Here is a 22876-nt window from a genome sequence, read left to right as displayed (position 1 = left end):
ATCACATGTTGGTCTTCATTTCAAAGGGAATAGAGTATAAACTACACAAGGCACGAGAGTCATAGAGATAGAAACAGGCCAGATGTCTGTGCCAACCAGATTTCCTAAACTGAACCAGTACCATTTGCCTGCGTTTGGCCCATATCCCTCTAAACCTTTCCCATCCATGTACCTGTCTAAATGTCTTTTAAATGTTGTAATTGTACCCACCTCTACCACCTCCTCTGGCAACTCATTCCATATACCCACTACCCTCTGTGTGAAAAAGTTGCCCCTCAGGTACCTTTTTATAAGAACATAAGAGCATAAGAACTAGGAGCAGGAGTAGGCCATCTGGCCCCTCGAGCCTGCTCCGCCATTCAATAAGATCATGGCTGATCTTTTTGTGGACTCAGCTCCACTTACCCTCCCGCTCACCATAACCCTTAATTCCTTTACTGTTCAAAAATTTATCTATCCTTGCCTTAAAAATATTCAATGAGGTAGCCTCAACTGCTTCACTGGGCAGGGGATTCCACAGATTCACAACCTTTTGCGTAAAGAAGTTTCTCCTCAACTCAATCCTAAATATGCTTCCCCTTATTTTGAGGCTATGCCCCCTAGTTCTAGTTTCATTCGCTAGTGGAAACAACTTCCCTGTTTCTATCTTATCTATTCCCTTCATAATCTTATATGTTTCTATAAGTTCTCCCCTCATTCTTCTGAATTCCAATGAGTATAGCCCCAGTCTACTCAGTCTCTCCTCATAAGCCAAACCTCTCAACTCCGGAATCAACCTAGTGAATCTCCTCTGCACCTCCTCTAGTGCCAGTATATCCTTTCTCAAGTAAGGAGACCAAAACTGCACACAATACTCCAGGCGTAGCCTAAGTAAAGGCGTGGAATGCCCTGCCTGCAGAAGTGGTGGACTCGTCAACGTTGAGAGCGTTCAAGTGGTTATTGGATAAACATATGGATGATATTGGAATAGTGTAGATTAGAGGGGCTTTAGATTTGTACCACTGGTCAGCGCAACATCGAGGGCCGAAGGGCCTGTACTGCGCTGTAATGTTCTATGTTCTATGTTCTATGTTCACCAGCACCTTATACAGCTGCAACATTACCTCGCTCTATCCCTCGAGCAATGAAGGACAAAATTCCATTTGCCTTCTTAATTACCTGCTGCACCTGCAAATCAACTCCTTGAGATTCCTGCACAAGGACACCCAGGTCCCTCTGCACAGCAGCATGCTGCAATTTTTTACCATTTAAATAATCGTCCATTTTGCTGTTATTCCTACCAAAATGGATGACCTCACATTTACCAACATTGTGCTTCATCTGCCAGACCCTCGCCCACTCACTTAGACTATCTATATCCCTTTGCAGGCTTTCAGCGTCCTCTGCACACTTTGCTCTTCCACCCATCTTAGTGTCATCTGTGAATTTTGACACACTACACTTGGTACCCAACTCCAAATCATCTATGTAAATCGTAAACAATTGCGGTCCAACACTGAGACCTGAGGCACAGCACTAGTCACTGATCGCCAACCAGAAAAACACCCATTTACCCCCACTCTTTGCTTTCTGTTAGTTAACCAATCCTCTATCCATGCTAACACATTACCCGTAACACCGTGCACCTTTATCTTGTGTAGCAGTCTTTGGTGCAGCACCTTGTCAAATGCCTTCTGGAAATCCAGATACACCACATCCACAGGTTCCCCATTCTCCACTGCACATGTAATATTCTCAAAGAATTCCACCAAATTAGTCAAACATGACTTGCCCTTCATGAACCCTTTCAATCTTTACCCTCTCACCTTAAACCTATGCCCTCTAGTTTTCCACTCTCCTATCCTGGGGAAACACGAGTTCAACTACACCATAGAGGAATAATGTGAACAGTTTTTGTTCACATTTTATTTAAGGAAAGATACACTGGCGTTGGAGGCTGTTGTAACTCCAAGACGATTTGATGTGGCAAGTAACTAATGAAACCATTTATTGATAAGAAGAACTATATACAGCGAAAGGTTTAACAGCTCAACAATACAGGTGTACTCCGAACAACGCCCTGACTCCGACTGAAGAGCTCCAGCCCTGGGAATGCTCGCCTCACTTCCCATTGACTCAGGTTTGCGCCCAATCTGATGGTAGTGCCACATAAAACAATAGATGGCATTCTCAACGTGAAGATGAAATTTGTACCAGAATAGTACCGCCTTGTCCGCCGGTAAAATTCCAGCCTTGCCTCCACAACAACTAAGCATGGTAACTCATAACAATATTTTTAAAGACACATGTATCTTCATCAGATGAGGATGAGGTAAAGTCAATTTTTCCCTCTTGTTGGTATCCTCGCTACTTTCTGAAAAAGCCCAGCCTGGGAGATCTGCCCTTCAGTCAACTCAGTCAGTTGTGGTGCTGATGAGCCACCCTTGATGATGGGCATTGAAATCCCCCTCCAAGGGGGGATTCCATGCCAGTGCTAGGCTCAGCCCTGCCTCCAAATGCTGTTCAATATGGAGGGGTACTGATTCATCAGCTGAGTGGAAATGGGCAGGAGGATTCCTTACCCATGTTTGACCTGATGCTAAAAGACTTCATTGGTTCCAAGATCAGAATGGAAGTCTCCTAGAGTGACTCCCTCTGGACTGTATACCATTATGCCACCATATCTGCTGGGTATGTCCGGTCCCACTAGCACGGTGGCACACAGTGCAGTCGTTAGCTCTGCTGTCTCACAGTGCCAGGGACCCGGGTTCAATTCCAGCCTCGGGTCACTGTCTGTGTAGAGTTTTCATGTTCTCCCCATGGCTGTGTGGGTTTCCTCCGGGTGCTCCGGTTTCCTCCCACACTCCAAAGATAGAAACGTAGAAAAACTACAGCACAAAACAGGCCCTTCGGCCCCACAAGTTGTGCCGAACATATCCCTACCTTCTAGGCCTACCTATAACCCTCCATCCTATTAAGTCCCATGTACTCATCCAGGAGTCTCTTAAAAGATGTGCAAGTGAGGTTGATTGGCCAAGTTAAATTGCCCCTTAGATCAGGGGGTCTAGCAGGGTTACAGGGATAGGACTTCGGTGGGATTGTTGTCAGTGTAGGTTTGATGGGCCGAAAGGCCACCAGCTGCGCCGTAGTATTCTATGTTCCCATGGTTGATATTGAAGGTTTTCAAGTTGGTGATGACACCACCGTGTTGGGTCGGATCTCAAACAATGATGAGACAGAGTACAGGAATGAGATAGAGAATCTGGTGAACGAGACTATGACTATAATCTCTCCCTCAATATCAACAAAATGAAGGAGATTGTTATCGACTTCAGGAAATGTAATGGAAAACATGCCCCTGTCTACATCAATGGGGACGAAGTAGAAAGGGTCGAGAGCTTCATGTTTTTAGGTGTCCAGATCACCAACAACCTGTCCTGGTCCCCCCATGCTGACACTATAGTTAAGAAAACCCACCAACGCCTTTACTTTCTCAGAAGACTAAGGAAATTTGGCATGTCAGCTACAACTCTCACCAACTTTTACAGATGCACCATAGAAAGCATTATTTCTGGTTGTATCACAGCTTGGTATGGCTCCTGCTCTGCTCAAGACCGCAAGAAACTACAGAAGGTCATGAATGTAGCCCAATCCATCATGCAAACCAGCCTCCCATCCATTGACTCTGTCTACACTTCCCGCTGCCTCGGAAAAGCAGCCAGCATAATTAAAAACCCCACGGACGCCCGACATGTGAGGTTATTCACTTTGGAAGCAAAAGCAAGGAGGCAGATTACTACCTGAATGGCTGCAAATTGGGAGAGGGGAGTGTGCAGTGGGACCTGGGTGTCCTTGTGCACCAGTCGCTGAAGGTAAGCATGCAGGTACAGCAGGCGGTAAAGAAGGCAAATGGCTTGTTGGCCTTCGTTGTGAGAGGTTTTGAGTACAGGAGCAGGAATGTGTTGTTGCAATTGTACAGGGCCTTGATGAGGCCACACCCTAGAGTATTGTGTGCAGCTTTGGTCTCCTTTTCTGAGGAAGGATGTTCTTGCTCTCGAGGGAGTGCAGCAAAGGTTTACCAGGCTGATTCCAGGGATGGCGGGACTGATATATGAGGAGAGATTGACTCGGTTAGGATTGTTTTTGCTGGAGTTCAGATGAATGAAGGGGGATCTCATAGAGACTTATAAAATTCTAACTTGACTAGACAGGGTAGATGCAGGGAGGATGTTCCCGATGATGGGGGAATCCAGAACCAGAGGTCACAGTCTGAGGATACAGGGTAGACCATTTAGGATGGAGATGAGGAGACATTTCTTCACCCAAAGAGTGGGTGAGCCTGTGGAATTCATTACCACAGGAAGTAGTTAATGCAAAAATATTGAATATATTCAAGGGGCAGCTGGATATAGCACTTGGGCCGAATGCGATCAAAGGTTATGGGGAAAAAGCAGGATTAGATTATTGAGTTGGATGATCAGCCATGATTGCAATGAATGGTGGCGCAGGCTCGAAGGGCCAAATGGCCTCCTCCTGCTCCTATTTTCTATGTTTCTATGTTTCTGTGAAATACACTCTTCCAGCTTCTTCCGTCGGGAAAAAGATACAAAAGTCTGAGGTCAGGTACCAACCGATTCAAGAACAGCTTCTTCCCTGCTGCCATCAGAATTTTGAATGGACCTACCTCGCATTAAGTTGATCTTTCTCTACACTCTAGCTATGACTGTAACACTACATTCTGCACTCTCTCCTTTCCTTCTCTGCGAATAGTATGCTTTGGCTGTATAGCGTGCAAGAAACAATAATTTTCACTGTATACTAATACATGTGACAATAATAAATCAAATCAAATCAACGAAGGTGCCAGAGGCATTGGTTCCAAGGTATCATTTGGTAAGTATGTCAATGACAGGCTATTGTGTGACTAGTTGATGGGACAGTTCTCCCAAATTCAGCACTAAGATCTGGGGGATCTTCAGGAGAACTTTGTATGGTCGACTGAACTGGTTGCGTGATTGTTGTTTCCGGTACTTGGGTTGTTGTCAGCTAGCCCACCCAGTTTTATTCCTTTTCAACCTTACTGTCACAGTTTTGCACAACTGGATGGCTTGCTTAGCCACTTCAGAGGGCAGTGAAGAGTCAACCACCTTGCTGTGGGTCTGGAGTCACATCCAGGCCAGACCGGGTAAGGATGGCAGATTTCCTTCCCCGACAGAACACTTTGGGATTGAAGTAGCAGCAGGAGGAGGCCAGTTGGTCCTTCAAGTCTGTTCCGCCATTCATTATGATCATGGCTGATCATCCAACTCAATTGCCTTATCCTGCCTGCCCCCCAAAATCTTTGATTCCCTTCGGCCCAAGACTCAGTGTTTGTCCTGTGTGGATGAAATGTGTTATATTCTCTTTATTGCCTCAACATTTTTCCGATAATATGCAACCCTAACCTCAACACTGGACTCCAACTGTGTCCTCACTAACCTTTTATACATATACCAATCCATCTCAACTTACATATCACCTTCCTTTTATTATAAGATGTAGTGTTCCATTAGCTGTGTCTTTGTTACTGCTACATCCATTTGATGCACTATTTTTAATGTCTTCCTTGCCTGAAGCCCCGAATCCCTTTGCCATGCCAACATCATCTCGCCTTCCCTCAGGAAACAGGAAAGAATTTGCATTTGTACAGAACTCTCAGATACTCAACAGAAAATGTTTTAAAGAAAATTAATTTGTAGTGTTGTTCTGTGGACAAACAGTGTAGCCACTTGCATTGTGGTAGCAATATGATCGAGTGCCTTCCTATGCCAGAACAAATCATTCAACCTCTCACATTCAATGGCAATGAATTCCATCTGCCGCTTCTTTTCTTGTCTAATCTGTCATGTTGCACTGGATTTAGTGAGATGAAGTTAGTTAGTCAACATCTTTTTCCAAAGGTAGGGGAGTTTAAAACTGGAGGGCATAGGTTTAAGGTGAGAGATATAAAAGGTTCCAGAGGGACAATTTTTTCACACAGAGGGTGGTGAATGTGTGGAACAAGCTGCCTGAGGTAGTAGTAGGAGTTGATACAATTTTGTCTTTTATAAAGCATTTAGACAGTTACATGGGTAGGATGGGTAAAGAGGGATATGGGCCAAACACGGGCAATTGGGACTAGCTTAGTGGTTAAAAAAAAGGGCGGCATGGAAGTGTTGGGCCGAAGGGCCTGTTTCCATGCTGTAAACCTTTATGACTCTACGAATCTATGTCTTTCCTGATTTCACTTTTGAATAGCCTAATTCTACTTTGGGGGGTAGGGGGGGAGGGAGCAGTAGTGTAGTGGTATTGTCACTGGATTGTAATCCAGAGGCCAAGGCTAATGCGCAGGGGACGTGGGTTCGAATCCCACCATGGTTCATTGATGTCCTTTAGGGAAGGAAATCGGCCATCCTTACTTGGTCTGGCCGACATGTGACTCCAGGGACTCTCAAGTGCCCTCCAAGGGCAACTAGGATTAGGCAATAAATGCTGGACCAGCCAGTAATGCCCACGTCCCATGAATGAATACATAAAGCAGATGGCAAAATTTGAATTCAATAAAAAAAACCTGGAATTAAAAGTTATTTGTCAATTTGTTGTAAAGTCCCATCTGGTTCGCTAATGTCCTTTAGGGAAGGAAATCTATCATCCTTACCCAGTCTGGCTTACACATGACTCCAGGCCCATAGCAATGTGCCTTGACTCTTAAATTTCCTCTGAAAGTGAGATGCTCAGAGGCAATTGCGGATGTGGTCCCTATATTCAAGAAAGGGAACAGGGACAGCCCGGGAAATTACCGACCGGTGAGTCTAACCTCAGTGGTTGGTAAGTTGATGGAGAGGATCCTGAGAGACAGGATTTATGATCATCTAGAGAAGTTTAGTATGATCAAAAGTAGTCAGCACGGCTTTGTCAGGGGCAGGTCGTGCCTTACGAGCCTGGTTGAGTTCTTTGAAAATGTGACCAAGCACATTGACGAAGGAAGAGCGGTGGATGTGGTCTATATGGACTTCAGCAAAGCGTTCGATAAGGTCCCCCATGCAAGACTTCTTGAGAAAGTGAGAGGGCATGGGATCCAAGGGGCTGTTGCCTTGTGGATCCAGAACTGGCTTGCCTGCAGAAGGCAGAGAGTGGCTGTGGAGGGGTCTTTCTCTGCATGGAGGTCAGTGACCAGTGGAGTGCCCCAGGGATCTGTTCTGGGACCCTTGCTGTTTGTCATTTTCATAAATGACCTGGATGAGGAAGTGGAGGGATGGGTTGGTAAGTTTGCTGACGACACCAAGGTAGGTGGTGTTGTGGATAGTTTGGAGGGATGTCAGAAGTTGCAGCGAGACATAGATAGAATGCAAGACTGGGCGGAGAAGTGGCAGATGGACTTCAACCCGGATAAGTGTGTAGTGATCCATTTTGGCAGATCCAATGGGATGGAGCAGCAGTATAAAATGAAGGGTACCATTCTTAGCAGTGTAGAGGATCAGAAGGACCTTGGGGTCCGGGTCCATAGGACTCTTAAATCGGCCTCGCAGGTGGAAGATGCGGTCAAGAAGGCGTATGGCGTACTAGCCTTCATTAATCGAGGGATTGAGTTTAGGAGTCGGGAGATAATGCTGCAGCTTTATAGGACCCTGGTTAGACCCCACTTGGAGTACTGCGCGCAGTTCTGGTCACCTCATTACAGGAAAGATGTTGAAGCCATTGAAAGGGTGCAGAGGAGATTTACAAGGATGTTGCCTGGATTGGGGGGCATGCCTTATGAGGATAGGTTGAGGGAGCTTGGTCTCTTCTCCCTGGAGAGACGAAGGATGAGAGGTGACCTGATAGAGGTTTACAAGATGTTGAGGGGTCTGGATAGGGTGGACTCTCAGAGGCTATTTCCAAGGGCTGAAATGGTTGCTACGAGAGGACACAGGTTTAAGGTGCTGGGGGGTAGGTACAGGGGGGATGTCAGGGGTAAGTTTTTCACTCAGAGGGTGGTGGGTGAGTGGAATCGGCTGACGTCGGTGGTGGTGGAGGCAAACTCGTTGGGGTCTTTTAAGAGACTTCTGGATGAGTACATGGGATTTAATGGGATTGAGGGCTATAGATAGGCCTAGAGGTGGGGATGTGATCGGCGCAACTTGTGGGCTGAAGGGCCTGTTTGTGCTGTGACTTTCTATGTTCTATGTTCTATGTTCTAATTGGGGATGGGCCACAAATGCTCGTCTTGAAAGTGATAGAACATAGAACATAGAAAAACTACAGCACAAACAGGCCCTTCGGCCCACAAGTTGCGCCGAACATGTCCCTACCTACTAGGCTTACCTATAACCCTCTATCTTACTAACTTCCATGAACTTATCCAAAAGTCTCTTAAAAGACCCTATCAAATCCGCCTCCACCACCACTACCGGCAGCCGATTCCATGCACCCACCACCCTCTGAGTGAAAAACTTATCCCTAACATCTCCTCTGTACCTACTCCCCAGCACCCTAAACCTGAGACCTCTTGTGGCAATCATTTCAGCCCTGGGTAAAAGCCTCTGAGAATCCACTCTATCAATACCCCATAACATCTTATACACCTCTATCAGATCACCCCTCATCCTTCGCCTCTCCAAGGAGAAAAGACCTAGCTCTCTCAACCTATCCTCATAAGGCAAACCACCTAATCCAGGCGACATCCTTGTAAATCTCCACTGCACCCTTTCTATGGCTTCCACATCCTTTCTGTAATGAGGAGACCAGAACTGGGCACAGTACTCCAGGTGGGGTCTGACCAGGGTCCTATGCAGCTGCAGCATTATCTCCCGATTTCTAAACTCAATTCCTCTTTCGATGAAGGCCAGTATTCCATACGCCTTCTTAACCACAGCCTCCACCTGCGACGCTGCTTTGAGCGTCCTATGAACTTGGACCCCAAGATCCTTCTGATCTTTCACACTGCCACATCCCATGAATTAATTTTAAAAAAATTAAGATCACATAGAAACTAGAAGCAGGAGTAGGCCATTTGGCCCTTTGAGCCTGCTATGCCACTCATCTTGATCATGGCTGATCTTTGAATTCAATATTCTGATCCCCCCTTCCTCCCACATCCCTTGATCCCTTTAGTCCCACAAGAGCATCCTTTGATCTGGATGTCCCCACCAGCCCCCCGCACCCCCAGCCCACCCCCTCCCTCTCCACCACCAGTTAAAATTGATTCTCTTTACAACCCTTTCATCCACTCAATCTGAACACCCCTCGACCCTCTAAACCCTAGCGAATAATTGAGGCAGAAATGCTAGGCGAGACATCAGAAAAGCTTATTAGAAGTCACTGAGCGGAGAACGGTCATCTTCCCAACAAATGAGATGACTTAGGGGAAACTACTGTATCACAACAAGGTTACATTATATAAACATGAAATAAGCCAAGCGTCAACTTTTATTATGTTCTACAGCGATGTTAATTTAATTCTCCCACAATTCCGAGATGATCTATAATTTATTTATGTGTTATTATTTTTCATAAGTACCTCATTCAGTTTTCTTTATTGGCCCTAAATATTAACAAAATATTCTAATAAAACAATAAGCTTTCGGAGCAGAATTAGGCCATTCGTCCTGTCGAGTCCGCTCCGCCAGTCAATGAGGTCATGACTGACCTGATGTGATAATCCTCAACTCCACTTTCTTGCCTCGTCTTCTTAACCCTTGATTCCCTTACTGATTAAAAATCTGTCTATCTCAGCCTTGAACATACTTAATGACCCAGCCTCAACAGCCCTCTGCAATGAAGAATTCCACAGATTCACTACCCTCTGAGAGAAGAAATTCTTCCTCATCTCTGTTTTAAAATGGAAGCCCCCTTTCTCTGAAATGATACCCTCTGGTTCTAGATTCTTTCACAAGGGGAAACAACCTCTCAGCATCTACCCTCTCAAGCCCCCTGAGAATCCAATATGTCTCAATAAGGTTGTCTCTCATTCTTCTAAATTCCACTGAGTACAGGGCCAACCTACTCATCCTCACCTCAAAAGAAAATCCCTCCATGCCCAGGATCACCTTAGTGAGACTTCTCTGGTTTGTCTCCAATGCCAGTATATCTTTCCTTAGATAAGGGGACCAAAACTGTTCACAGTATTCCAGGTGTGGTCTAACTAGTGCCTTGTATAGTTTCACCAAGACTTCCCTATTTTTAGACTCCATTCCCTTTGAAATAAAGAACATAAGAATATAAGGGCTAGGAGCAGGAGAAGGCAATCTGGCCCCTCGAGCCTGCTCCGCCATTCAATAAGATCATGGCTGATCTTTATGTGGACTTAGCTCCACTTACCCGCCCGCTCACCTTAACCCTTAATTCCTTTACTGTTCGAAAATGTATCTGTCCTTGCCTTAAAAACATTCAATGAGGTAGCCTCAACTGCTTCACTGGGCAGGGAATTCCACAGATTCACAACCCTTTGTGTGAAGAGGTTTCTCCTCAACTCAGTCCTAAATCTGCTTCCCCTTATTTTGAAGCTATGCCCCCTAGTTCTAGTTTCACTCGCCAATGGAAACAACTTCACTGCTTCTATCTTATCTATTCCCTTCATAATCTTATATGTTTCTATAAGATCTCCCTCATTCTTCTGAATTCCAATGAGTATAGCCCCAGTCTACTCAGTCTCTCCTCATAAGCCAACCCTCTCAACTCCGGAATCAACCTAGTGAATCTCCTCTGCACCCCCTCCAGTGCCAATATATCCTTTCTCAAGTAAGGAGACCAAAACTGTACACAATACTCCAGGTGCAGCCTCACCAGCACCTTATACAGCTGCAACATAACCTCACTGTTTTTAAACTCCATCCCTCTAGCAATGAAGGACAAAATTCCATTTGCCTTCTTAATTACCTGCTGCATCTGCAAATCAACTCCTTAAGATTCCTGCACAAGGACACCCAGGTCCCTCTGCACAGCAGCATGCTGCAATTTTTTACCATTTAAATAATAGTTCATTTTGCTGTTATTCCTACCAAAATGGATGACCTCACATTTACCAACATTTTACTCCATCTGCCAGACCCTCACTTCGACTATCTATATCCCTTTGCAGACTTTCAGCGTCCTCTGCACACTTTGCTCTTCCACCCATCTTAGTGTTATCTGTGAATTTTGACACACTACACCTGGTCCCCAACTCCAAATCATCTTTGTAAATTGTAAACAATTGCGGTCCCAACACTGAGCCCTGAGGCACACCACTAGTCACTGATCGCCAACCAGAAAAACATCCATTTACCCCCACTCTTTGCTTTCTGTTAGTTAACCAATCCTCTATCCATGCTAATACATTACCTGTAACACGGTGCACCTTTATTTTATGTAGCAGTCATTGGTGCGCCATCTTGTCAAATGCCTTCTGGAAATCCAGATACACCACATCCACAGATTCCCCATTGTCCACTGCACATGTAATGTTCTCAAAGGATTCCACCAAATTAGTCAAACATGACCTTCCCTTCATGAACCCATGCTGCATCTTACCAATGGGACAATTTATAACCAGATGTCTCGCTATTTCTTCCTTGATGATAGATTCAAGCATTTTCCCGACTACAGAAGTTAAACTAACCGGCCTAGAGTTACCTGCCTTTTGTCTACTTCCTTTTTAAACAGTGGCGTCACATTTGCTGATTTCCAATCTGCGGGAACCACCCCAGAGTCCAGCAAATTTTGGTAAATTACCACTGGTGCATTTGCTATTTCTCTCGCCATCTCTTTTATTGCCCTGGGATGCATTCCATCAGGACCAGGAGACTTGTCTACCTTTAGCCCCATTAACTTGCCCAACACTACCTCTTTCGTGATAATGATAGTTTCTAGGTTCTCACCTGCCATTGCCTTCCTGTCATCAATTTTTGGCATGTTATTTGTGTCTTCCACTGTGACGACCGACACAAAATACCTGTTCAATGGCCAAAATTCCACTTGCCTTCCCTATTACCTGCTGAAATTGCATGCTAGCTTTCTGTGATTTATCCACAAGGTCCCCCAAATCCATCTGAGCTCCAGCTTTCTGTTGTCTTTCTCCATTTAACTAATTATTCTTCCTACCAAAGTGCATTTCACATTTCACATTTTCCTGCATTATATTCCATCTGCTAAATTTCTACCCACATGCTTAACCTGTTGACTCTTTGTGTCATCCTCACCACTTGCCTTCCCACCTATTTTTGTGTCATCTACAAACTTGGCAAGTGTACATTCACTTCCCTCATTCATAGAGTCACAGAGTCATAGAGGTTTACAGCATGGAAACAGGCCCTTCGGCCCAACTTGTCCATGCCGCCCTTTTTTATTAAACTGCTAAGCTAATCCCAAATGCCCGCATTTGGCCCATATCCCTCTATACCCATCGTACCCATGTAACTATCTAAATGCTTTTTAAAAGACAAAATTGTATCCGCCTCTACTACTATCTCTGGTAGCTTGTTCAAGACACTCACCACCCTCTGTGTGAAAAAATTGCCCCTCTGGACACTTTTGTATCTCTCCCCTCTCACCTTAAACCTATGCCCTCTAGTTTTAGACTCCCCTGCCTTTGGGAAAAGATATTGACTATCTACCTTGTCTATGCCCCTCATTATTTTATAGACTTCTATAAGGTCACCCCTCAGCTTTCTATGCTCCAGAGAAAAAAGTCCCAGTCTATTCAGCCTCTCCTTGTAACTCAATCCATCAAGTCCCAGTCGCATCCGAGTAAATCTTTTCTGCACTCTTTCGAGTTTAATAATATCCTTTTTATAATAGGGTGACCAGAATTGTACACAGTATTCCAAGTGTGGCCTTATCAATGTCTTGTACAGCTTCAACAAGACGTCCCAACTCCTGTATTCTGACCGATGAAACAAAGCATGCCAAATTCAAGTAAGGAATATATATTGTAAATAATTTGGCCCCAGCACTGATCCCTGTGGCACTCCACTAGTTACAGGTTGCCATCCTGATAATACCCCTCTTATTTCAACTCTCTGTCTTCTATCTGCAGATGGATCTGTCTACGACAGCATCGGTAAGAGTGACCAGTGCACAGTCCTTGTGGAGATAAAGTACCGTCTTCACATTGAGAATAACCTCTAACTGTTGTGTGGCACTATCACTGTGGGACAGACTTTGAACAGATCTAGCAACTCAAGACTGGGCATCCATGAGGCGCTGTGGGCCACCAACAGCAGCGGAATTGTACTCCATTTCAATCTGCAACCTCATGGACCAGCATATCCCCCACTCAATCATTACCATCAAGCCAGGGGATCAACCCAGGTTCAATGGAAAGTGCATTGAACAGTGCCAGGGACCCAGATTTGATTCCGCCCTTGAGTGGCTGCCTGTGTAGCATTTGTACGTTCTCCCCGTGTCTGCGTAGGTTTCCTCCGAGTGCTCCGGTTTCCTCCCACCGTCCAAAGGTGTGCAGGTTAGGTGGATTGGCCATGATAAATTGCCCCTTAGTGCCTAAAGATGTTTAGGATAGGTGGATTAACTACAGTAAATGTGCAGGGTTACGGCGTTAGGGTGGAGACATGGGCCTGGGTAAGATGCTCTTCGGAGAGTCAGTGCAGACTCAAGGGGTTGACTGGTCTATTTCTGCACCGTATGGGTTCTATGGTCCAAATATTGTTCCCCACGTCCATCCTCCCAGTGGTTGTACCAGTGGCTGAGACTGTCCAATCACATTTCACAGAGGAAGTCATTCCATGTTGAATCAATTGGTTTGATCTTTCTTCCAGTTTGGTTTGGAGTGAGCGAGATGGTGTGTATTTCTTTTGTGCCAGTTTTGTTTTTGCCAAACCAGTGTTTGCGAGGAGTTATTTCTGTTCATTACTGAATGAATAAGATTTATTGGCTGTCAATGCAGTAGGGAAATGCCTTGTGGAACGCAGCCCGCGCTGATAAATGGCCGTGTCATATTTGAGAATTTTAGAAAAAGATGGAGAGGATTATAAAATTGCAGCAAAAAGGGTCGCATTTGTGCTTTCCACTGTCTGAGGCCCCGCTCCCCTCTGTTCTGATTGCTGGGATTCTTTCATAACAGACCAGCCACTCTGAGGAAAGCTCCACACCCTGATCATAAACATAGAAACACAGAAGTTAGGAGCATTTGGCCCTTCGAGCCTGCTCCGCCATTCATTACGATCATGGCTGATCGTCCAACTCAATAGCCTAATCCTGCTTTCTCCCCATGATTTTGATCCCATTCGCCCCAAGTGCTATACCCAACCGCCTCTTGAATACATTCATTGTTTTGGCATCAACTACTTCCTGTGGTAATGAATTCCACAGGCTCCCCACTCTATGGGTTAAGAAATGTCTCCTCACCTCCGTCCTAAATGGTCTACCCCCAATCCTCAGACTGTGATCCCCTGGTTCTGGACACACCCACCATCTGGAATATCCTCTCCCTGCATTCACCATGTCTAGTCCGATTAGAATTTTATAAGTCTCTATGAGATCCCCCTTATTCATCCGAGTCAATCTCTCCTCATACATCAATAAACTCAGCCAATCTCTCTACAAACATGCGGACTGCCGTTTTGTTTCTTTCCAGCGGTTTCTGTTTCCGCTGTTGTATTATCATGATCAGGCTTTGCCACCTGTTGTTCTGTTGGCTAACTATTTTGTGCGAAATCGCAGAATCACAGAATTGTACAGCACAGAAGGAGGCCATTTGGCCCATTGTGTCTGCCCCAGCTCTCCAGACAAGCATCATGACTTAGTGCCGTTCCCCTGCTTTTTCCCTCTACCTCTGCACATTATTCTATTCAAGAAATCATCTAATGCCCCCTTGAATGTATCAATTGAACCTGCCTCCACTACAATCCCAGGAAGTGCGTTCCAGACCCAAACCACTCGTTGTGTGAAAAAGCTTTTTTTCACATCACATTTGCTTCTTTTGCAAATCACTTTAAATCTGGGCCTTCTCATTCTTAATCCTTTTCTGAGTGGGAACAGTTTCTCTCTGTCTATTCTGTCCAGCCCTCTCATGATTTTGAACATTTCTATAAAATCTCCTCTTAGCCTTCTTCTCTCCAAGAAGAACAGTCCCAATATCTCCAATCTACCCCCAAAGCTGAAGTTTCTAACTCCTGGAACCATTCTTGTAAACCTCTTCCACACTCTTTCCAATTCACTTACATCCTTCCCAAAGTGTAGCGCCCAGAACTGTACACAATATTCCAACTGAGCTCTAACTAGTGTCTTGTATAAGTGCAGCATACCCCCAGGCTCTTTTACACTATGCCCCTATTAATAAAGCGCAGAATGCTATATGCTTTATTAACTGCTCTCTCCAGCTCTCCTGCCACCTTCAATGGTCTATGCACCCAGTTTACTGCGCTCCTGAACCCCCTTAAGAATTGTACACCTTATTTTGGATGATCATAGAATCATGGAATCCCTACAGTGCAGAAGGAGGCCATTCGGCCCATCGAGTCTGTACCAACCACAATCCCACCCAGGCCCTATTCCCGTAATCCCACATATTTACCCCACTAATCCTCTGACACAAGGGTCAATTTAGCATGGCCAATCAACCGAACTTGCATATCTTTGGACTGTGGGAGAAAACCGGAGCACCCGTGGGATGTACGAGGCAGATTTTTTACACAGAGGGTAGTGGGTGTCTAGAACTCGTTGCCGGGGGAGGTAGTGGAAGCAGATACGGGAGTGACTTTTAAGGGGCGTCTTGACAAGTACATGAATGGGATGGGAATAGAGGGATATGGTCCCCGGAAGAGTAGGGGGTTTTGGCTAAGTCGGGCAGCATGGTCGGTGCAGGCTTGGAGGGCCGAAGGGCCTGTTCCTGTGCTGTAATTTTCTTTGTTCTTTGTTCTTTGAAACCCATGTAGACACGAGGAGAATGTGCAAACTCCACACAGACAGTGACCCGAGCAGTGCTGACCATTGTGCCACTGTGCCGCCCTCTCCAGGATCTCTCCTGGTTCAGGGGCAGGGGCATGACCCACTGCACCCTAAGGCCCCCTTCAATTTGTCCTTTAGTTCTGCAAATATATCATAGAATTATAGAAACCCTACAGCACAGAAAGAGGCCATTCGGCCCATCGAGTCTGCACTGACCACAATCCCACCCAGGCCCTACCCCCATATCCCTATATATTTACCCACTAATCCCTCTAACCTGTGCATCTCAGGACACTAAGGGAGAATTTTAGCATGGCCAATCAACCTAACCCGCACATCTTTGGATTGTGGGAGGAAACCGGAGCACCCGGAGGAAACCCACGCAGACACGAGGAGAATGTGCAAACTCTACACAGACAGTGACCCAAGCCGGGAATCGAACCCAGGTCCCTGGAGCTGTGAAGCAGTAGTGCTAACCACTGTGCTACCGTGCCGCCCATATCCTTTACATACACTCATCCACTTGCTTTTCTGAAAGTTCCTGCTAAATCAGTTACTGCCACCTTTTCGGACAGTGCATTCCAGAATCACAACTCACAGCTTAAGAAAAAATATTCTCTTTTCTTCCCTTGGCCGGTTATCTCGCCGATTGTTTTCACAGTGAATGTAAACAAGAAGACACACTTACTGTCCTGAAGTCTCCCTTGTACTGGAACTCACACTGCATCATATCAAAGAAGATGGGGATTGTAGACTTGCGAAGCTCCACCTCGGGGACAAGCGTCATCTCCAGGATTGGCCCGACCATTCCTGGAATAAAGCGGATCTTGTGCTGGCCTGAGGAGGGAGATGCAAATACGAGAGGGTCAAAGGTCAGCACTCTGGAACCGGGTTAGGTTGTGATGACACTTGACTCTGTTCCCATTGGGGACTCCCCAGTGGGGACTCTGATAACGGAAGGTTTAAGGGGGACAAGGTCAGAACTGAAAGGATGCAACAAGCAGTAACGACTAGAGATGGTTTTCATTGGAAAAGAAAGGACTAAAGGGATGACCTGAGAAGGCTCTTAATGAATCAGAGAATCCCTACAGTGCAGAAGAGGCCATTCGGCCCAGTGAGTCTGCACTGACAACAATCCCACCCAGGCCCTACCCCCATAACCCCACATATTTACCCTGCTAATCCCTCTAAGCTACGCATCCTGATTCACACAGAGAGTTCGCAGCTCTGAAACAGGCCATTTGGCCCCACTAGTGTCTGTTCGGGTCAATGCACCTAACCAGCACGTCTTTCAGACTGGGAGGAAACCGGAGCACCCAGAGGAAACCCACGCAGACACGGGGAGAATGTGCAAACTCCACACAGACAGTGACCCAAGCCGGGAATTGAATCCAGGTCCCTGGTCCTGTGAGGCAGCAGTGCTAACCACTTACTGATTGTAAGGGACAATTTAGCATGGCCAATGCACCTAATCCACACATCTTTGGACTGTGGGAGGAAACCAGAGCAGCCGGAGGAAATCCACGCAGACAAAGGGAGAACAGCCACACAGACTGTGACCCAAGGCGGGAATCAAACCCAGGTGCCTGGAGCTGCAAGTAGCAGTGCTAACCACTGTACCACCATGCCACCCAAATCGTAAAGAGGTTTGAAATAGTAACTGCTCTGAGAATGGTGGCACTGCTGCCTCACAGCACCAGGGATTCTAGCCTTGGGCAACTGTCTGTGAAGGGGCTTGGCAGGATAGACACTGAGAGGTTGTTCCCCCTGGTTGTGGAATCTAGAACTTGGGGACAATTTCAGAGTGGCACGGTGGTTAGCACTGCTGCCTCACAGGACCAGGGACCTGGATTCAATTCCCGGCTTGGGTCACTGTCTGTGTGGAGTTTGCACATTCTCCCCGTGTCTGCGTGGGTTTCCTCTGGGTGCTCCAGTTTCCTCCCAGTCTGAAAGACGTGCTGGTTAGGTGCATTGACCCGAACAGACACCAGTGGGGCCAAATGGCCTGTTTCAGAGCTGCGAACTCTCTGTGTGAATCAGTGGAAGAGGTAAGTGTACCTCCAGTCTCCACTTGCCAAATCAGAAAATGAAGCTGACTTGTGAAATACGTGTCTGTGACAAGGAGTGGACAAAGCATTGAAACTAACTGAAAGTGATGCCATCAAACACATGCAGGAAGATTTGCAGTGAAGATCGAAGAACTACTTTCAGATAAAAGGGAACAATCATTTTCCATTCATGTAACATCCTATGTGGTTGTTGGAACAACTTCACACAGTCAATTACTTCTGAAGTCCAGTTGTTCATGTTACTTGATCATATGAATGAAAGGCAGCGAGTTCTTTCGAGATGGAAACAGACACTTCAGACAGACCAGTTGATCTCTCAGAGTCTGCTCAAGGGAGAATACTGTTCCGATATGACATCCCTGGTTTAACTTTTCCACTCTCGAACTTGCATTTACTTTGCAACTTTCACATCTTCAGGACTTCAGCCACTAATGAATTACTTTAGATGTGCAACCACTTGTGTTTTGACACAAGGCTGACAATTTTGAACACATTGAGCTCCCAATAAAGGTAAATGAGAGGAATGGCCAGTTCAGTTACTTTATAGAATCCTACAGTGCAGAAGGAGGCCATTCGGCCCATTGAGTGTGCACCATCCACAATCCCACCCAGGCCCTATGCCCATAACCCCATGTGTTTATCCCGCTAGACCCTCTGACCTAGAGGCAATTTAGCCTGGCCAATCAACCTAACCTGTACATCTTTGAGTGTGGGAGGAGACTGGAGCACCCAGAGGAAACCCACGCAGACACGGGGAGAACATGCAGACTCCACACAGACAGTGACCCAAGGCCGGAATTGAACCCGGGTCCTGGCGCTCTGAGGTAGCAGTGTTAACCTTTGTGCAACCCTACTTTGCTCTGAGTGGCACTGGTTAAGGGGATAATATTGAGCAGCACACTAAGAGAACTTCCTGGCTCATCTTCAACAATGAAAGTGAACAGGGCCACAGTTGACATCCCAAGCAATGAGAGTTCCTGTCAGTGTTGTACTGCCGTGCAGGCCTGCAGTATGTGTCCGCCAACATGTGTCTGATAGACCAACAATGTTCCCAACATACTGGCCTGCATGCTGCCACTGAGCCACTGCTGCCAGTGAGTCACCTGATGAAAGGGCAGCACTCCGAAAGCTCGTGCTACCAAATAAACCTGTTGGACTTTAACCTGGTGTTGTAAGACTTCCTACTGTTCCCAAACCAGTCCAACGGCGGCATCTCCACATCCTGATTGAATGGCGGAGCTGGCTTGAAGGGCTGAGTTTGCCTACTTCTGCCTCTGATTCCTATGTTCCTATGTCTGGCAGTCCACCCCCAGGCAGCTGGTCAAGATCCTGATGCCTTGAAAGGGCCAAATGCTGACTGAAAAATTTGGGTCAGACTCTGATAATAGGCCTAAATCGGCTAATGCCCATCTTAATTGGCTGAGAGGCTTGTAGGCAGATAGCTCTGCCGAGCCCCATCTTGTCATTTGGAAAATGATGCAGGGGTGGGATGGTGTCAATAAAATGGCACAGATCTCTGCACCCACCAATTTCCATACTTACCCCATTGGGGGTGCAAACCCTGGCCATGGTGTTTCTATTGTTGCAAAGTTGAGTTTGTGAAGTTGGAATTTGATGTCGGTAAAGATGTTAAAAAATTGTAAAAATGCTAGTGGGAAAAAAACATTGCGGTGTCCCGTTAAAAGCCGGTGTTTTGTTTCAGTGCTTGGAGGTTTAAAATGCAAAGTACATCCAGTGTCCAAGCTGAAAAATTTGTATCAAAAAGTCAAGCAGTAGTCTTGACAAGACACCGTGTTTTTCTTAATTTAGCCCAATCAGTTTAAAGCAGGCACTCAGCTACCAGGAACCTATAAAATTTGAAGTTGATGGTGTTGAATACATTACACCAATCCTATTGTAAGAAAATTGATAGGTCATCACAGGTCTAAAAGAGGGCGCAGTGGGAGAAAACAGGAAAGCAACAGAAGAACTGCCACCTCCAAAGCTTCAAGAGGGAGAGAGCAGCTCTCAACTCTGCCAGCTTCAGATATCTCTTAAGAGAATGCACCATCGAATTAGCAAAAGATACCAAATCAGAAAGAACTTACAGACAGAGGAATCAACAGAAGAACTCCAAAAGATTCTGAAAGTCACAAACCTGGCTGTATTTGTGAGAATGACTGAATTCCATTATTATATTTTTTTTGGTTAATGAATGAGTATTATATTTATTTGAACAACATTCCATTCGAATCTTATTTCATTCGGTATGTTACTTGTTTAGTTAAAGTTCCCGGTTAGTTAAATAAATAAATTGTTCAGAGTCCATTTTAAAGTGAGTGTCAGGGATTTCTGTTAGTTAACCACTAAACATTACTGAAGAACAGTTCACATCTTCCCACATGCTTTCAATAGATTACGAGGTGAGGTATTCCTCTTTTGGGGATTCGGTGTTTCTTCTCAAAAGGGGGACAATCTCCGTATCGTATTACAATGCGTCCACTGCCCTAGTCATTATCGCAGGTTTGCAATGCTCTGGCAAAGGCAGCTTGGTGAGTTGGTGCAGTGCATCTAGTAGACACTGCTGCCGCTGCGCAGAGAGGGTGAGGGGAGTGCAATTTTTCCTTGTATATACTGTTACTGCTAAGCAAGACTCACTTCCGTCATCCTGCAGAATTTAAAGCCATTTGTTAATCGTTTATGTAGTATTGCGGTTATGTGTTCAATTAATGATAAAGCAATTCAAAAATCACTCGCTCACTTTAAAATGAGTTGGTCATAAATTATCTTCACTTGCTACTGGATAACAGTAAATTAAATCCATTGATAGCTGTAGTGAAAGCCACAGGATTTAACATCCGAGGGTTAATTGAAAACAGCCACTGAACTGTCTGATAATTGAGACAAATTATCTCAGGCCTACTGTTGGGAGAATACCTGATTAAGCCTGAAAAATTTAAACAGCAAGGTAACAGTCATCCAGTGTTTCAAGGATTCATAGAGGTGGAGATAAAGCATCACAATTAAGTAACATGGAAAGGCCCATTTTTGCCACATAGTGGGAGGCAACATGGTTTTGTGAAGGGGAGGTCGTGTCTCGCTAACTTGATCGAGTTTTTCGAGAAAGTGACGAAGATGATTGATGAGGGTAGGGCAGTGGATGTTGTCTACGTGGACTTCAGTAAGGCCTTTGACAAGGTCCCTTATGGCAGACTGGTGCAGAAAGTGAAGTCGTATGGGATCAGAGGTGAGCTGGCAAGGTGGATACAAAACTGGCTCGGTCAAAGAAGACAGAGGGTAGCAGTGGAAGGGTGCGTTTCCGAATAGAGGGCTGTGACAAGTGGCATTCCTCAGGGATCAGTGCTGGGACCTTTGCTGTTTGTAATATATATATATAAATGATTTGGAGGAAAATGTAACTGGATTGATTAGTGAGTTTGTGGACAACACAAAGGTTGGTGGATTTGCAGATAGCGATGAGGACCATCAGAGGATACAGCAGGATATAGATCAGTTGGAGACTTGGGCGGAGAGGTGGCAGATGGAGTTTAATCCGGACAAATGTGAGGTAATGCATTTTGGAAGATCTAATACAAATAGGAAATATACAGTAAATGGCAGAACCATTAGGAGTATTGATAGGCAAAGGGACCTGGGAGTACAGGTACACAGGTCACTGGAAGTGGCAATGCAGGTGGAGAAGGTAGTCAAGAAGGTATATGGCATGCTTGCCTTCATCGGCCGGGGCATTGAGTTTAAAAATTGGCAAGTCATGTTGCCGCTTTATAGAACCTTAGTTAGGCCACACTTGGAATATAGTGTTCAATTCTGGTCGCCACACTACCAGAAGGATGTGGAGGCTTTGGAGAGGGTACAGAAAAGATTTACCAGGATGTTGCCTGGTATGGAGGGCATCAGCTATGAGGAGAGGTTGGAGAAACTTGGTTTGTTCTCACTGGAACGACGGAGGTTGAGGGGTGACCTGATAGAAGTCTACAAGATGATGAGAGGCATGGACAGAGTGGATAATCAGAAGCCTTTTCCCAGGGTGGAAGAGTCAATTACTAGGGGGCACAGGTTTAAGGTGCGAGGGGAAAGGTTTAAAGGAGATGTACGAGGCAGATTTTTTACACAGAGGGTGGTGGGTGCCTGGAACTTGTTGCCGGGGGAGGTATTGGAAGCAGATATGAGAGTGAGTTTTAAGGGGTGTCTTGACAAATACGTGAATAGGATGGGGATAGAGGGATATGGTCCCCGGAAGGGCCTGTTCCTGTGCTATAATTTTGTTTGTTCTTTGTAGAAGAGCAGTTGAGGTTGGCTAAGGCCTAAGGAAGTGAGTTCTGAATTCACACCTAATTGGCCTACATGGGATTTATTTGCATTTAACTCACAAAATGCTGTGAGCCAACAGTCATCTTTTGGTCCAATGCTTTACAAAGGTGCAGCTAAGCATATCAGGTGAGGCCCAAAATGTCGAAAGGCCCAAAATGGTCAACCTCAAAGATGCTTTGCCTTATAAAGTTGGCCTTGGACTAAATGCTTGAGTTCCGAATTGTGCTAAGATGGATTTATGTTTTTATTTGTATCAATTAGAAATACAGGAGAAGCGGGCTGCTCTGTCCTGGATAGTGTCGAGCTTCTTAAGTGTTGTTGGAGATCCAGGCAAGTGGAGAGTATTCAATCATATTACTGACTTAGAGTCGAGTCAGAAGGTTTACAGCATGGAAACAGGCCCTTCGGTTCAACTTATCCATGCCGCCCTTTTTTTTAACCCCTAAGCTAGTCTCAATTGCCTGCATTTGGCCCATATCACTCTATACCCATCTTACCTATGCAACTGTCTAATGCTTTTTAAAAGACAAAATTGTACCCGCCTCTACTACGACCTCTGGCAGCTTGTTCCAGACACTCATCATCTTGTGAATGAAAACAATTGCCCCTCTGGACACTTTTGTATCTCTCCCGTC

The 22876-nt window shown here is 45.6% G+C and overlaps 1 protein-coding gene across 1 annotated transcript in view; it reads right to left on the bottom strand.

Moving 5' to 3' along the window:
- LOC144500809 (dedicator of cytokinesis protein 2-like) overlaps positions 1 to 22876 on the bottom strand; it is a 1379043-nt gene that overhangs the window by 249943 nt on the left and 1106224 nt on the right. The window contains exon 33 of the mRNA XM_078224279.1: positions 16550 to 16698. Within this exon, the coding sequence (XP_078080405.1) occupies positions 16550 to 16698 (149 nt within the window). The remainder of the gene's footprint in view (positions 1 to 16549; positions 16699 to 22876) is intronic.

This window comes from Mustelus asterias, chromosome 1 (genome assembly GCF_964213995.1).
Source record: "Mustelus asterias chromosome 1, sMusAst1.hap1.1, whole genome shotgun sequence".
NCBI lineage: Eukaryota > Metazoa > Chordata > Chondrichthyes > Carcharhiniformes > Triakidae > Mustelus > Mustelus asterias.
Note: the sequence above shows the minus strand (reverse complement) of the source record. Positions and strands in the feature narration are given on the sequence as shown.